This window comes from Zonotrichia albicollis, chromosome 28 (assembly GCF_047830755.1).
Source record: "Zonotrichia albicollis isolate bZonAlb1 chromosome 28, bZonAlb1.hap1, whole genome shotgun sequence".
Taxonomy (NCBI): domain Eukaryota; kingdom Metazoa; phylum Chordata; class Aves; order Passeriformes; family Passerellidae; genus Zonotrichia; species Zonotrichia albicollis.
Genome location: NC_133846.1, coordinates 5,512,864 through 5,524,922, shown reverse-complemented (window position 1 = coordinate 5,524,922; position 12,059 = coordinate 5,512,864). Strand labels below are relative to the sequence as shown.

Here is a 12,059-nt window from a genome sequence, read left to right as displayed (position 1 = left end):
TCTTTTTCCCCTCCTGCAGCATCCTTGAGGTACATTTATCCTTTGTTTAAGCCCATCATCTTTTAAGAGAGATGTTATTGCCACGGGTTTAAACACCAGATCCCAAGGGAGACGCTTCACTTGGATTTACAGCACAAAGCTGGGGAGCTGCTCCAATTTATAGTTGGAAAATTTAAGACATCTGGCCCAGTTATGTGTTTTGGTTGGCCCGGAGTCCACCTGGGAAGACTCTTGTTCAGTGTTGGGTTATTGCGTGACCACAAATTGTAAAAAAAAAGCCACAGACACTCAATCTCAATAGGGGTTGAGCCACAGATTGTCCTGGCTCACAGCAGAAGTCTGTGATAAGACTTTGTGGCTTTGTGGATGAGTTTGTACAGAGCCACCTGAGCATGCTCAGGGTGCACATCAGGACATGGGATGGATGAGGAGGGTCTGGGTGTGACACCACAGCCAGGACAGCTCGTTGGGCAGCACCTCACTCCTCATTGCTGCACAGAAAACAACTTGTTGGCTGAATAATTAGAAAAATCTCCATGTGTCCTCCCTTTTCACCCTTCATACACCTGCACAGTGTGGCTGCCCCATCCCTGGCAGTGTCCAAGGCCAGGTTGGACGGGGCTTGGAGCAACCTGGGATAGTGGAAGGTGTCCCTGCCATGGCAGGGGGTGGAATGAGATGGAATTTAAGGTTCCTTCAATTCAAACCATCTGGGAAGAGTCTGGAACATCAGGAGGGGCTGAGGGAGCTGGGAAGGGTGTGGAGCATCAGGAGGGGCTGAAGGAGCCGGGAAGGGTCTGGAGCAGAAGAGGCTGAAGGAAGTGGGAAGGGTCTGGAGCAGTAGAGGCTTGAGGGAACCCAGAAGGGGCTGGAGCATCAGGAGGGACTGAGGGAGCTGGGAAGGGTCTGGAGCCCCAAAAGGGGCTGAGGGAGCTGAGAAAGCGGCTTAGCCTGGAGAAAATGGGGATTAAAAGGGGACCTTCTGTCTGGGCATGGCAGCATGGCTGGGAATGGGAGCATGCCCTGACAGGAGGGGGCAGCCGGAGGGGGTCGTGCTCTGCTCCCCAGGGACATGACAAGGGAAAACACCCTCAAGCCGAGCCAGGAGAGTTCAGGTTGGAATTTCCTCACGGAAAGGACGGTGAGGCTTTGGAAGGGGCTGCACGGGGCGGTGTTGGAGCCCCCAAGGCTGGAGGTGCTGCTCTGGGCACCGAACGCACTTCAGGACCCGCCGCCCCCGTCAGGACTTTCCTCCCTCAGGCGTTCCCGCCCAGCCGCGCCCGCACGTGACCCGGCGGCGGCGCCACGTGACCCCCCCGGCGCACGTGACCCGGCGCCATGGCCGCCAGCCGGTACCGGCGCTTCCTGCGGCTCTGCGAGGAATGGCCGGTGGAGGAGACCAAGCAGCAGCGGGACCTGGGCTCCTTCCTGCGGCAGAAGGTGGCGCAGGCCTTCCGCGAGGGCGAGAACACTCCGGTGAGGGGCGGGAGGGCGGCACGCCCGCGGCACTGGCCTGGGAGGGCGCGGGGAGCGGCCCGGCGGGGGCTCTGAGGGGCCGGGCCGGGGTTCGGGGCTCACACGCGGTTCTGCACCGGGGCTCGCTGGGCTGTAGGAGGCTGTGCTCGGGCCTTCATGGAATATTAGAGCTGGGAGGGAACGGGAACTCCAGAGGTGATGGAGTCCGGCTGCTCCCGGGCCGGGCTCGGCAGAATTTGAGACACACATCCCGAGAAGGCTTTGGAACACCGGGCACGGGCTTTCCGAACTGTGCCCGGGACACCTGGGCTACACCTGGGACAAATGATTGGTAGCCAGGACACCGGGTTTGTGCCCGGGACCACCTGGTTTGTACCCAGGATAAATGGTTGGTGCCCGGGACACCTGGTTTGTACCCAGGATAAATGGTTGGTGCCCAGGATAAATGGTTTGTGCCCAGGACACTGGGTTTTGTACCCAGGATAAATGGTTGGTGCCCGGGACACCTGGTTTGTGCCCAGGATAAATGGCTTGTGCCCAGGGCACCTGGTTGGTGCCCAGGACAATTTGCACCCAGGACAATTTGTACCCAGGACACCTGGTTGGTGCCCAGGACACCTAGTGCATGCCCAGGACAATTTCTGACCAGGACAATTTGTACCCAGCACACCTGGTTTTTACCCAGGACAGCTGTTTTATCCTCAGGATAACTGGTTCATACCCACTTCTTGCACCCTCTACACCACGTTCTTTGGAGAACCCCGTTGCTGTGCTTGTGGGAGTGGGGTACAGGGCTCTGGGAGTTTCTCAGCCCTGCTGGAATCCAGCTAATCCTGTGATGTCCTTACCTCGAGGCTGGCATGATGGGATGCTGCAGCACTGCCTGACACTGATGGAATGCAGTGGTTGTACAATTGAATTCCGCCTCCAGCTGTAATTCTGTTGGAGTTTAGGCTTTGCTGCTGAAATAAATTAGGGAATCTGCTGCCTGGCTTGGCTGCAGACCTTCCCAGGAGCGGAGGTGTTGCTGCAGAATGCAAATGTGCCCTTTCTTAGCATAAAAACATTGTTCCAGAGATGCACTTTAGACCTCAAGGGGCCATTAGAGGCTCCTAATCCTGTACTGGTGACCAGAATAGTCTGCAGCAGGCAGTTTGGGAAGGGTTTTATTGCTTTTCCATATGCTCAGGACAGCTTAATGTGTTGCACCAGTTGGCTCCAAGATCCCAAAGCTGCCACTGATCCTGGAAATCTGAATTGATGCCTGCAGCAGTGGTGGCAATTTGTGTGTGGAGAGGCTGAATGTGCTGCCAGGAGGAGCTTCTAAGAGGGGAACTAGAGTCACAGGGCTTCTTTAGCCATCTCATGGAATGAGGTTTGCTGGATTTCCAGGGTTGGGATGCTGTTTGTGCCACCCTTTTAATGGCTGGATCTGCTGGAGCCTTGGGGGTCACCTGCAGGGGGATGTGGCTGTCCCTGTATCCTCTCTTCTGCAGAGACCTTTTCCTTACTCTTCCTACTTCATCCTGGCATGGTTTGTGTTATCTTTACTCTTATTTTAACCATTCATGGACCAACATTGAGTTCTGGGGTGAGCTGGGCTCATTCTACCCCAATAAAAAACCATTGTGGACTGGGAAAGCAGCTGAGCAGGGGCTGTGCCAGGCAGAGACACCGGGGTGAGCCGGATCTTCCAGCTGAAATAGAAATCCAGTTACCCTCCAAGCTGTTCCTTGTCATTTGTGCTGATTTCCCTAATCAATTACAGGTTATTTTTAGCCCCCTACAGGTGTCCTGGCACCTTGTCCTGGGTGATTCCCTGCAATGAGGCAGGTGACAGCAGTGGCCTCGCAGCAGGAGGGGCACAGATCTCACAGCAGCAGCCAATAACGTTCTCTGGGGTTGTGTATTCACTGTCAGATCTTGTTGGGGCAGAGTTTCAGATCCATTCTGGGAATCCCAGGTGTTGTTATTCCTGCAGGCCGAGCTGGTGGGAGATGGAGGGGAAAAAGCTGGAGCAGGACAGCAGATGGGCAGTATCCAGCAGTGCACTGGGATTTCTGATTGTCCCTTGGAACGAGGAGGGATTTTGCTGTGGAGATGCAAAACCAGACTTGTGTGACACTTGTGTCCCCTGCAGATCCCTGACCCCGAGGCCTGTGACCAAATGTACGAGAGCTTGGTCAGGATCCACACCAACTTCTACAAAAACAAGGTGAGAGCTGAGGCACTGGCCTCTGCCCCTCTTTTGGGGGGCAGCCACCACCTGCTGCAGGATTCCTGGGGATGGCAGCTTGGCTGGGAGTGCCTGAGGGACAGCTGAGGGGTGGATGGTGCAGCTGTGCCTGTGGTCACCCTTGGCAGCTGCTGGGTGAGCAGGGCAGGCCTGGTTCTTGGTGTGGATGAACAGAATCCCAGCTAAAACGCTCTCAGACTGAGCCAGCTGGTGACATTTGTGCCTTTTTCATGCACTACAAGTGAATTCTTTGTCTCTCTCCTTCCTTTTGCTGCTCTCCTGGGAAGTACCCACGCCTGAAGGACACCACCTTCACCGGGGTGACAGTGGAGGATTGCAGGACAATCCTGGCCACAGGTACTGCTGCTGGGCTTGGGCTGAGAGGGCAGGGGAAGGGCACATTCTGGGTTTTGGGGTGCTCCCTTGCACCCCTCCTCATCCCCTGGGACTGGAGGGCACCAAGGGGCTGCCTGCAGTTCTGTGGAGGTGTTGGATGAGGAGTAAGTTCAGGAATAATTCAGTTGAGGAGTAACTCAGTATTTTGGGGTGAGGAATCAATTGGATTTTGCACTGTCAGGAACCACAGAGAGTTTGCAAAGGCTCTGTGGGGTCAGACAGCAGGAACACGTTTGCTACATCAGCCCAACACTGAGCTCAGCTTCTCTTTCACCATCTTCCAATTCCCCTGGTAATCCTTGTGTACCAGACCCTGGAAAGGAGCAGGTGCCCCACACAGAAATGCTCTCACCACATTCCTCATGAAGGGCAGAGCTGGGAGCCAGAGCTGCTTTGTTCTGCTCCAGTTCCTGACTTTGATTGCAGTGCGTGGAAAGTGAGTATCAGTTGTTGGTGATAAGAGACTCCCTGCATTGATTGGAAGGGAAACCAACCTCGCCTCGGGCCTGGAATGAAAATTCATTAAGAAGAGAAGTCAGGAAAGGAAATTAGATGGAAGGCAGAGCTGTTTTAAGAGGGTTTCATTTCTCTGCTTGCCTGCTTATCTTCTTCTGGCCCATCTCTGTCTCTCTTCTCCTTTTGCAGACATTCTGAGACAGATGGAAGACAGGAAAAAAGGGACGTGGAAAAGACTGCGGGAAAAGTTCTCTGCCAAGAAACCCGAGGAGGGTTGAAGTGAGGGCCCAGCTCTCAGCTTCTCCACTGTACATATCCCTGAAGCTCTGTGTGTTGCCATGATGAATAAAACCACTTATTCCTCTTAGCAACAGCATTTTTGTTCAGCCCTACCCTTTATATTCTTCATATTTAGTGCCTCCTTTTTTGCTGCTGAGAATCTGGGGCAGAGCTTAACACATCCATCCATGCTGGAGCAACGGAGGGAAGGGAACTTTGTGGTGTCAAACCTGACCCTTTGCATCTCAAAAAATGGAACAAGCAGAAGCTGCCCAGAGGGAGGAGATGCAGCTTTAAATGTTCTTGTGAAGAGAACAGAGAGGATGTGAAAACCTCTCTGTGCTTGTGTTTGTGTGTTAGCCCAGGGACCAGGGAGGGAGAACTTTAATCACCACATTTATTTTCCTTTGGAGAAGACAGAGGACAGAGGGTGACTTTGCCATGGTGACAGTGGAGCACGAGTTTAATTGAGATTTTAATCAGCTGCTGCTGCTGGAGGAGCCAGCTCTGTGCAGAACCTGAGGAGAGGGATGTGTGGGTTAGTGCAGAGCTGAGGGTGAAGGCAGGATTAAATGACATGCTGCTAGATGGAGCCATAAACACATTTCAAATGTTCTGCAACTTCACTGTTATGGGCTTTTTTATTCTCTTTTAGAGCTATACTGCTTTCATCAGTGTCTGTTCTTGGGCTTGGAGCTGGGGCTGGCTTGGGAAGGATGAGTGTCTGGAGCAGAGCTGTGCCAGGGCTCCACAGCACCAACAGCTGCTCCTTTTTATGGCTTTCAGCAGTGATTTCCTGGCAGGCACTGAAAGAATTCAAAACTGCAGCAGGCTCTGGTCCAGAGCTCCAGGAACCAAGGCTGGTGCTGGTGGTGGCTCCTCATGGCAGCGTTTGGCAGGGGATGTGCAACACCTGGAGCTGGGAGCAGCAGGCTGGGGAGCACCTTGGGTGCCAGCCCTGCTTGGGGTTCTGTTCCACAGCCCCAACACACAGAGGGCACAGGGAAGGGACTTTCTTTACCACGTTGAAGTTTTTATTATAACATGATTCTGTATTTAATTTAGTTAAGGCAATTTACACTTCAGTTCTTAAGTAACAATGATAACAACTAAAAAAAAAAACAAAACAACAACAAAAAAAAGGTAAAACATGACACCAGAGATGAAACTAAAACACAGGACACCCCTTCACAGTGAACTCCTGTAAACCTGCAGGCTCCTACTACTGCTGCCCAAAGATCCTTGGTCCACAGAAGGCAAAAGACTTTTAGTTCCCACTAGGACAAGCTCAGCTCCTCATCTGGCAAGTTAATTAAATTAAACCCACCTCCTTGAGTTCAGCTGCTCTTTCCTGCACCACAGGATGGAGAGAATTCTGTCAATGGAGAGGGGTCAGCGTGGAGCAGGCACAGCAGATAACGAGGGCTGCTTGGCAAATACCCACAGGGACAAGTGGCACTCGGAATAAGTTAAATAGTGCGGCCCTACAGCTACTTACCCCACAGCTGAGGGGGGCTGGAGCACATGGAGATAAAGATACAACCCTCCACAGTTGCAAAATAAAAGAGTTATTGCAATGAGGAATGAAAGTCCTGTATGGTTTATCTTCCTACGAGGGTGTTGGAAAAACACCTGGGCCCAGGTGTGGGCTCCGGCCGGTCCCTGCTCCTGGGATTGCTTACAAGCTCTAAGGGAGATGCTGCCTGGGAAGCCCTTTCCATGTGGTCCATTGTCCCCAGGCAGTGACAATCCATGCCTGGAGCCCAGGGAGGAGCAGCCTCAGCTGCCACAGGTGCAGTCCCTCGGTGGCAGGAGCTGTCTCAGTGGTTCATGGTGTTCTGCACATCCACAAACCCCATCCTCTGCCTGCGCTTCCGCTGCTCCGTCATCTGCAATTCCAACAGGGACGTGCTGAGGCAATTCCAGGCCCTCCTGCTCTTGGATGTGCTTCCCAAGTGTCTGACTGTGCTGCTTTGAGCCTCTGCCAGCAAGCTCTGAGCTGGTGAGGCACTTCCCAAACCCACGTGTCCCAAGTGTCCCCATTTCCCCCAAAAAAGAGCTGCAGGAGCCCTGTGCTTGTCTTTGTGCTGCCTTGGGCAGGTCCTTTCTGCCATTCCCTGCCCTCAGTAGCTATTTTGGGAAGGACAGAGGATTCCTACAGGGAATTTCCCATTTCCATACCTGTTCCTTCAGCTCGTTCAGCTGGGAGGTGAGGTGGGACACGAGCTTCATGGTGGTGTTGAGTTTGTCCTGCAGATTGCGGATCTCGTTCTGCTCCCCTTCCCCTTCATTGCTGACCAGAGACATGGCTCGCATCCGGGGGAACCAGTCCAGGTTCTTGTTCTGGGAATGTGACCAAGGGCAGTTGGGGTGAGGGGTCAGACAGGAGGAGGGAAGATAGGGTTTAACAGGCAGCCTCCCTGTGCTTGGGGATTAAACAAACTCTTTGCAAAAATCTGCCATTTTTCCATGCATGGTCCATTTCTAGGTTGGTTCATGGGCTTAAGTGCAGAAGTTTTTCTTTGCTTGCTTTCCTTTCCCTCCCTTCCCATTGAAGCCCCACTCCCTGCTTGGTTCAACCCTTCAACCCACAGGACAAACCCTCAAACAGACCACGTGGAAAAAAACCAGCAAAGAACAAACTCAGGCACTGCACCATTAGCCAATAATTTCCAAAAGGACTTCCCAGGGCTGTTTTTCCTTGTTCCCGGGGCAGGCAGGTTGGGATGGCCAAGGAGCTGCCCTGAGGGCACCTGTACCTTGATCATCTGTGCCACGTAGCTCTCAGGGCCGGTGTAGTCGGTCTTGTTCTTCACCCGCACCAGCACGATGAAGTACAGGTAGTTCCACATGTTGTGCTCGTATTTGATGTGCTCCTCAAAGGACACGGTCTTGTTGTCAAACTTGTCCCTTTCCAGCCCTGGGAAAGGCAGGGAAGGGTGGAGAAGGACAGGGAGGAGATGGGGACGAGGTGAGTGAGCAGCAAACACATGGAAGGAAATTCAGCCCAGTGCATCCCCTCCCAAAGGTGACATTTAAGTGCTTTTAATAATTAGTTGGCATTTAGCACATAAACATCCAAACCAGGGGGCAACAACCCAGCTGGGGGCTCAGGAGACTTCTGTTTAAAATCACAGAATCAGAGAATCGTGGAATGGTTTGGGTTGGAAGGGATCTTCCACCCCCTTCCACTATCCCAGGTTGTTCCAAACCCTGCCCAACCTGGCCTTGGACACTTCCAGGGATGAGGCAGCCACAGCTTCTCTGGGCACCCTGTGCCCAGGCCCCACCACCCTCACAGGGAACAATTTCTTCCCATGTCCTGCTGGCTCTGCCTCTGCACAGTAAAATAAACCCAGAAGATCTTTAGAGGAAAAAAGGAAAAAGATTTACTGGGGTTTTCTTTTTTTTTAATGCCTACTGCTGACTGAAAGGATTCCAGAGCATTTTCTCTATTATATTTCTCCAGTGATATGCTGCTTTTTTACCCAGCTGGCCAAGGGAAGGTCTCAGCAGTGAGATGCACAGCCACAAGAATGCCACAATGTGGTTTTAGTTTAACACCTCATTAGCAGGGTGAAGAACAACTCTGAGAATTTCCCTCCAGCTGTGCCCTTGTTTAAACCCCTCCCAGTGCAGTGACCCCTCAATGAACAGATTCAAGTTTTGCAGTGATAAATAAAAAACAGAATCCAGCTGAAATTCTTTTCCTTCCCCCAACCTGGGAGGGGAGGAAGAACTTTGGGGCAATTCCTGTATTCCCAGTGCTCACCACAAATAAAACAAGTGGTCTTCAGGATCTCTTCCTTCTTCTGTTTCTCACTCCTCAGATCAGCAAAGGTGTCAATGATGACCCCAAAGATGAGGTTGAGGACAATGATAATGACAATGAAGAAGAAGAGGAGGTCGTAGACAACTCGAGCAGGGAACAGGGACTCCTGTAATGGACGAGAGGGAGAGTTGGGTGTCTTGCACAGCTCTGCTCCAGCCAGCCCAGTGACATAGCTGTGCCTGAGGCACCAGGGAGGAGGAGAACGTGAGAGATGGAGCTGGATGTGTTGCAGCTCCCAGGGACAGGGGCCAGCAGTGATTGCAGCAGGGTTTGGCAGAGGAAAGAAGTCCCAGGCGCTGTCCCCACTCACGTCCTTGGAGGGTTTCCTCAGGATGTCCCCCACGCCGCCGCCGTTGCGCAGGCCGTGGTTGAGGACGGTGACGATGCACATGAGCAGCGTGTCACAGGCACGTTCCCACTGCTCTGGCTCAGCTTCTGGGGAGGAGAGCAGGGCAAGGACTGAGAGCACAGCACAGCACCAGAGCCTGGCAGTGGCACAGCTGCAGTGGCAGTGACACAGGAGCAGCTGCTGCTGTTGTGATGTCCCAGCCAGCAGCTCCTCCAGCAGCCAAACGCTCCTGCAGCTCCCACCTCCTTTCTGATTAAATCAATCCACCCCAACATTTTTTATGCCAGGGTCAGTGCAAAATTCACAGGCCTCTTGCCCAATACGTCCCAGGAAGCAGATTGAGTTTCTGCCTTGGAAAAGCTGGGATTTTCCTCAGCTGGCTGGTAAATCCACGCTGCCACACACAGCTGGCATTTCCACAGGGCTCTCTTACCTTCCAAGGCAGTGGGTGCAGCAGAGCAGCTGATTTTGTCACTGCTGCACGACTCCATGAAGGTCTCCACGTTCTTTTGCATCCCCAAGGGATCATCTGCAAGGAAGAGACCCCAGCCCTTTGAGAGCAGCACCTCTCCCCAGCAAACCACTGCCATGGGCTCCTAGGAAGATGCCAACCTTCCTGGGAAAAGCTTGCCTCATATCCTCCTGCTTTTTGTAGGCCCTGAAGCTTTTCCTCAGAGTTGAGACCCCACAGAGCTGACCCTTCTCTGTGCCCCCTTCTCTGCCAGCACTGACCCCAAACCCTGCTCTGTGCAGCACAAGCACAAAGCTGTCCCCTCTGGGACCCCCAAACCAGTGTAAAACCCCACCCAGCACACCCCGAGACGTGCGTGGAGGGTCCCACAGTGCCCCACGAGCCCCAGCACTGCCCAACCTTTGGCTTTGCTGTCCGGCAGCCGGTCCACCTCGAGGATGAAGTCATCCTTCAGGAACAGGAAGCCCACGATGGAGAAGAGGTAGACGAGGATGAGGGCCAGCAGGGCTGTCAGCAGGATGGAGCGCCCGTTCCGTGTCACGCTTTTGATGACATTAAACAAGGTCTCCTCACGGTAGATCAAGTCAAACAGCTGAAAGGACCCAGGAGCAAAGAAATGCTGCGGGGTGCTTCTCTTGATAATGCCTGGCCTATCTATATCCCCTTTTATCCTGAGATCTTGGATCGCTCAGCAGACCTTGACTAACTTTTCTCACAAAGCCTTTAAGTTTCCCAGCTTACTGAAGGGAAGCAGAGAAGAATGGAGTGACTTATTCACAGCAGGAGAGCCAAGAATAGGCCACATGTACCCTGGCTCTGCCCTCAGCAGCTCACGTTGCCTCCCAGCTGACCCAGATAAAGCACACAGCAGATTAGAAGGAGAGATACAGCCCAGGACCAGGAGAGAGACAGCAATAGATGCTGTCAGGAGGCAGAAAGCTCAGCCCATGCAAAGATTAGAGCACAGGGAATTGTTCTCTCCGCTATCAATCAGCCCCTGGGAGGTGTCACAGGAACCTTCCAGCTCCGAAAGCAGCAGCCAGGCTGCCTGTGCCCCCAGGCTCCTGGATTTATCATACCAGGATGCTGTAGAAGAGCTCGTGCACGAAGAGCCCCAGGACACTGGTCACGATGTAGCCCACGTGGTAGAGGAATTCCACATCCATGATCATGGCCTTGTAGCCACGGATGAAGGTGCCTCGGTTGCCCACGAAGCTCACCACGAACACGATCTTGTTGGTCAGCTGGGGACAGCCAGAAACAGGAGGGTGTTGAGAGGTTTTTGCAGGACAGTGGACATTGGAACATTTGCACAAAGCAGCCTTCATAGAGACTGAGTAAGTGTTGGAAGTCAGTGCATCCCTCTGGATGTCCAGAGTTGCCAGGGGGCTCAGAGACCCTGGCAGGCAGCCCAGAACACCAGTGGGTTTGATTATGACCCCTGGAGCAAGTTACCAGCTTTGTGTGAGGACCTGAAAGTCACAGAAGTTTAAATTGTATAGTAATAAAATTATCACAGGGTGAAAAGGTCAATTTTAGGATTTTTGGAATGGGGGTTTTGGGGACAAGATGGAGGGACTTGGGCGTGTCCAGCCTTTCTTCCTCTTCTTCTTGTTCTCCATTTTCTGCAGTGATGTTGGCACTTTGGGATTGGTTTAGAGTAGAAGTGCACTGTCTAACATAGGTGACAGGTATTGGGAATTAAGTGTAAATATGTTATATGTAGTTTGTAGTATAAAAGGACAACACAGAGTGCCTGTGGCTGCCCTGCTGAGCAGACCTCGGCTGGGCAGAAAGAAAATTTTATAGATAAGAATTAATAAACAACTTCAAGATCGAAAACTGAAGAGCTCTGACGTGTTCTTTGGATGCACGGGCCGAAACAGAGACATCCTGCACATCTCAGGGCAGCAATTAACAACTAACTAAACTCTGAAAAGTAAGGTCACCATGTCCTTGAAGGACACAAAAGGAGAAGAACACGCTCAAAAGCACAATTCAGGATGCAAAGGCAGACAAGAAAATCCCAGTGAGACGCATGAAGAATGAAGACTAACTAAAATTAACCAAAATATTAAAATGCATGCGTAAAAAGGATTTAACCAATTATGTATCAGCTTGAGGAGTGAAAAATAGAGAATAGTATAAAAACGGCTTTTTGCAATAAATTGGCTTCACTTGATCATATTGATCATGGCGTGATGTCCCGCTAATGATCCTCTGAATAGGAGGGAGTGGAGTTGGCTGTGCTCTGGGAATGTGGGACAGTGCTCTGTGCTCTGGGATTGCAGGACAGCCTTCTGATGCCCCAGCAGGTGCAGAACTCACATTGAGAGCGCCCAGGATGTTGAGGGTGAGCCCGATGCCCAGGTAGTAGATGGAGCGCAGGATCAGGGCCACCAGCAGCGGCCTCACCCCGTAGCGCTTGGTGAACAGGGCCATGATGGAGAAGCAGATCAGGATCCAGAAGAGCAGGGAGATCAGTGGGGAATCCAGCACTCCTGGCAAGAGGAACACATGGATGCTGAAGGCAGGGGCACTGCTGCTGCCAGGCTGTCCAGCC

General features: G+C 52.5%; 2 protein-coding genes across 4 annotated transcripts in view; one reads left to right on the top strand and one right to left on the bottom strand.

Annotated features, from left to right (window-relative positions):
• Positions 1-1,283: 1,283 nt before the first annotated feature.
• UQCC2 (ubiquinol-cytochrome c reductase complex assembly factor 2) lies at positions 1,284-4,931 on the top strand. Of its 2 annotated transcripts, none has more exons than XM_074528394.1 (4): positions 1,284-1,440; positions 3,617-3,691; positions 4,000-4,069; positions 4,754-4,931. In XM_074528394.1, the coding sequence occupies exons 1-4, from the start codon at positions 1,339-1,341 to the stop codon at positions 4,840-4,842; spliced, it is 336 nt and encodes a 111-aa protein (XP_074384495.1). In that variant the 5' UTR covers positions 1,284-1,338; the 3' UTR covers positions 4,843-4,931. The 2 variants fall into 2 exon arrangements, with proteins under 2 accessions (XP_074384495.1, XP_074384494.1); XM_074528393.1 differs by having other exon boundaries at positions 1,295-1,476.
• A 137-nt stretch (positions 4,932-5,068) lies between these two features.
• ITPR3 (inositol 1,4,5-trisphosphate receptor type 3) overlaps positions 5,069-12,059 on the bottom strand; it is a 41,968-nt gene continuing 34,977 nt past the window's right edge. For both annotated transcript variants that reach the window (XM_074528391.1, XM_074528392.1), the window contains 9 exons: positions 11,825-11,997; positions 10,576-10,740; positions 9,896-10,088; positions 9,458-9,553; positions 8,986-9,110; positions 8,616-8,781; positions 7,603-7,763; positions 7,025-7,186; positions 5,069-6,732 (listed from right to left, as the gene is read on the bottom strand). In XM_074528391.1, coding sequence (XP_074384492.1) covers positions 6,664-6,732; positions 7,025-7,186; positions 7,603-7,763; positions 8,616-8,781; positions 8,986-9,110; positions 9,458-9,553; positions 9,896-10,088; positions 10,576-10,740; positions 11,825-11,997 — 1,310 coding nt within the window. In that variant the 3' untranslated portion in view covers positions 5,069-6,663. The remainder of the gene's footprint in view (positions 6,733-7,024; positions 7,187-7,602; positions 7,764-8,615; positions 8,782-8,985; positions 9,111-9,457; positions 9,554-9,895; positions 10,089-10,575; positions 10,741-11,824; positions 11,998-12,059) is intronic.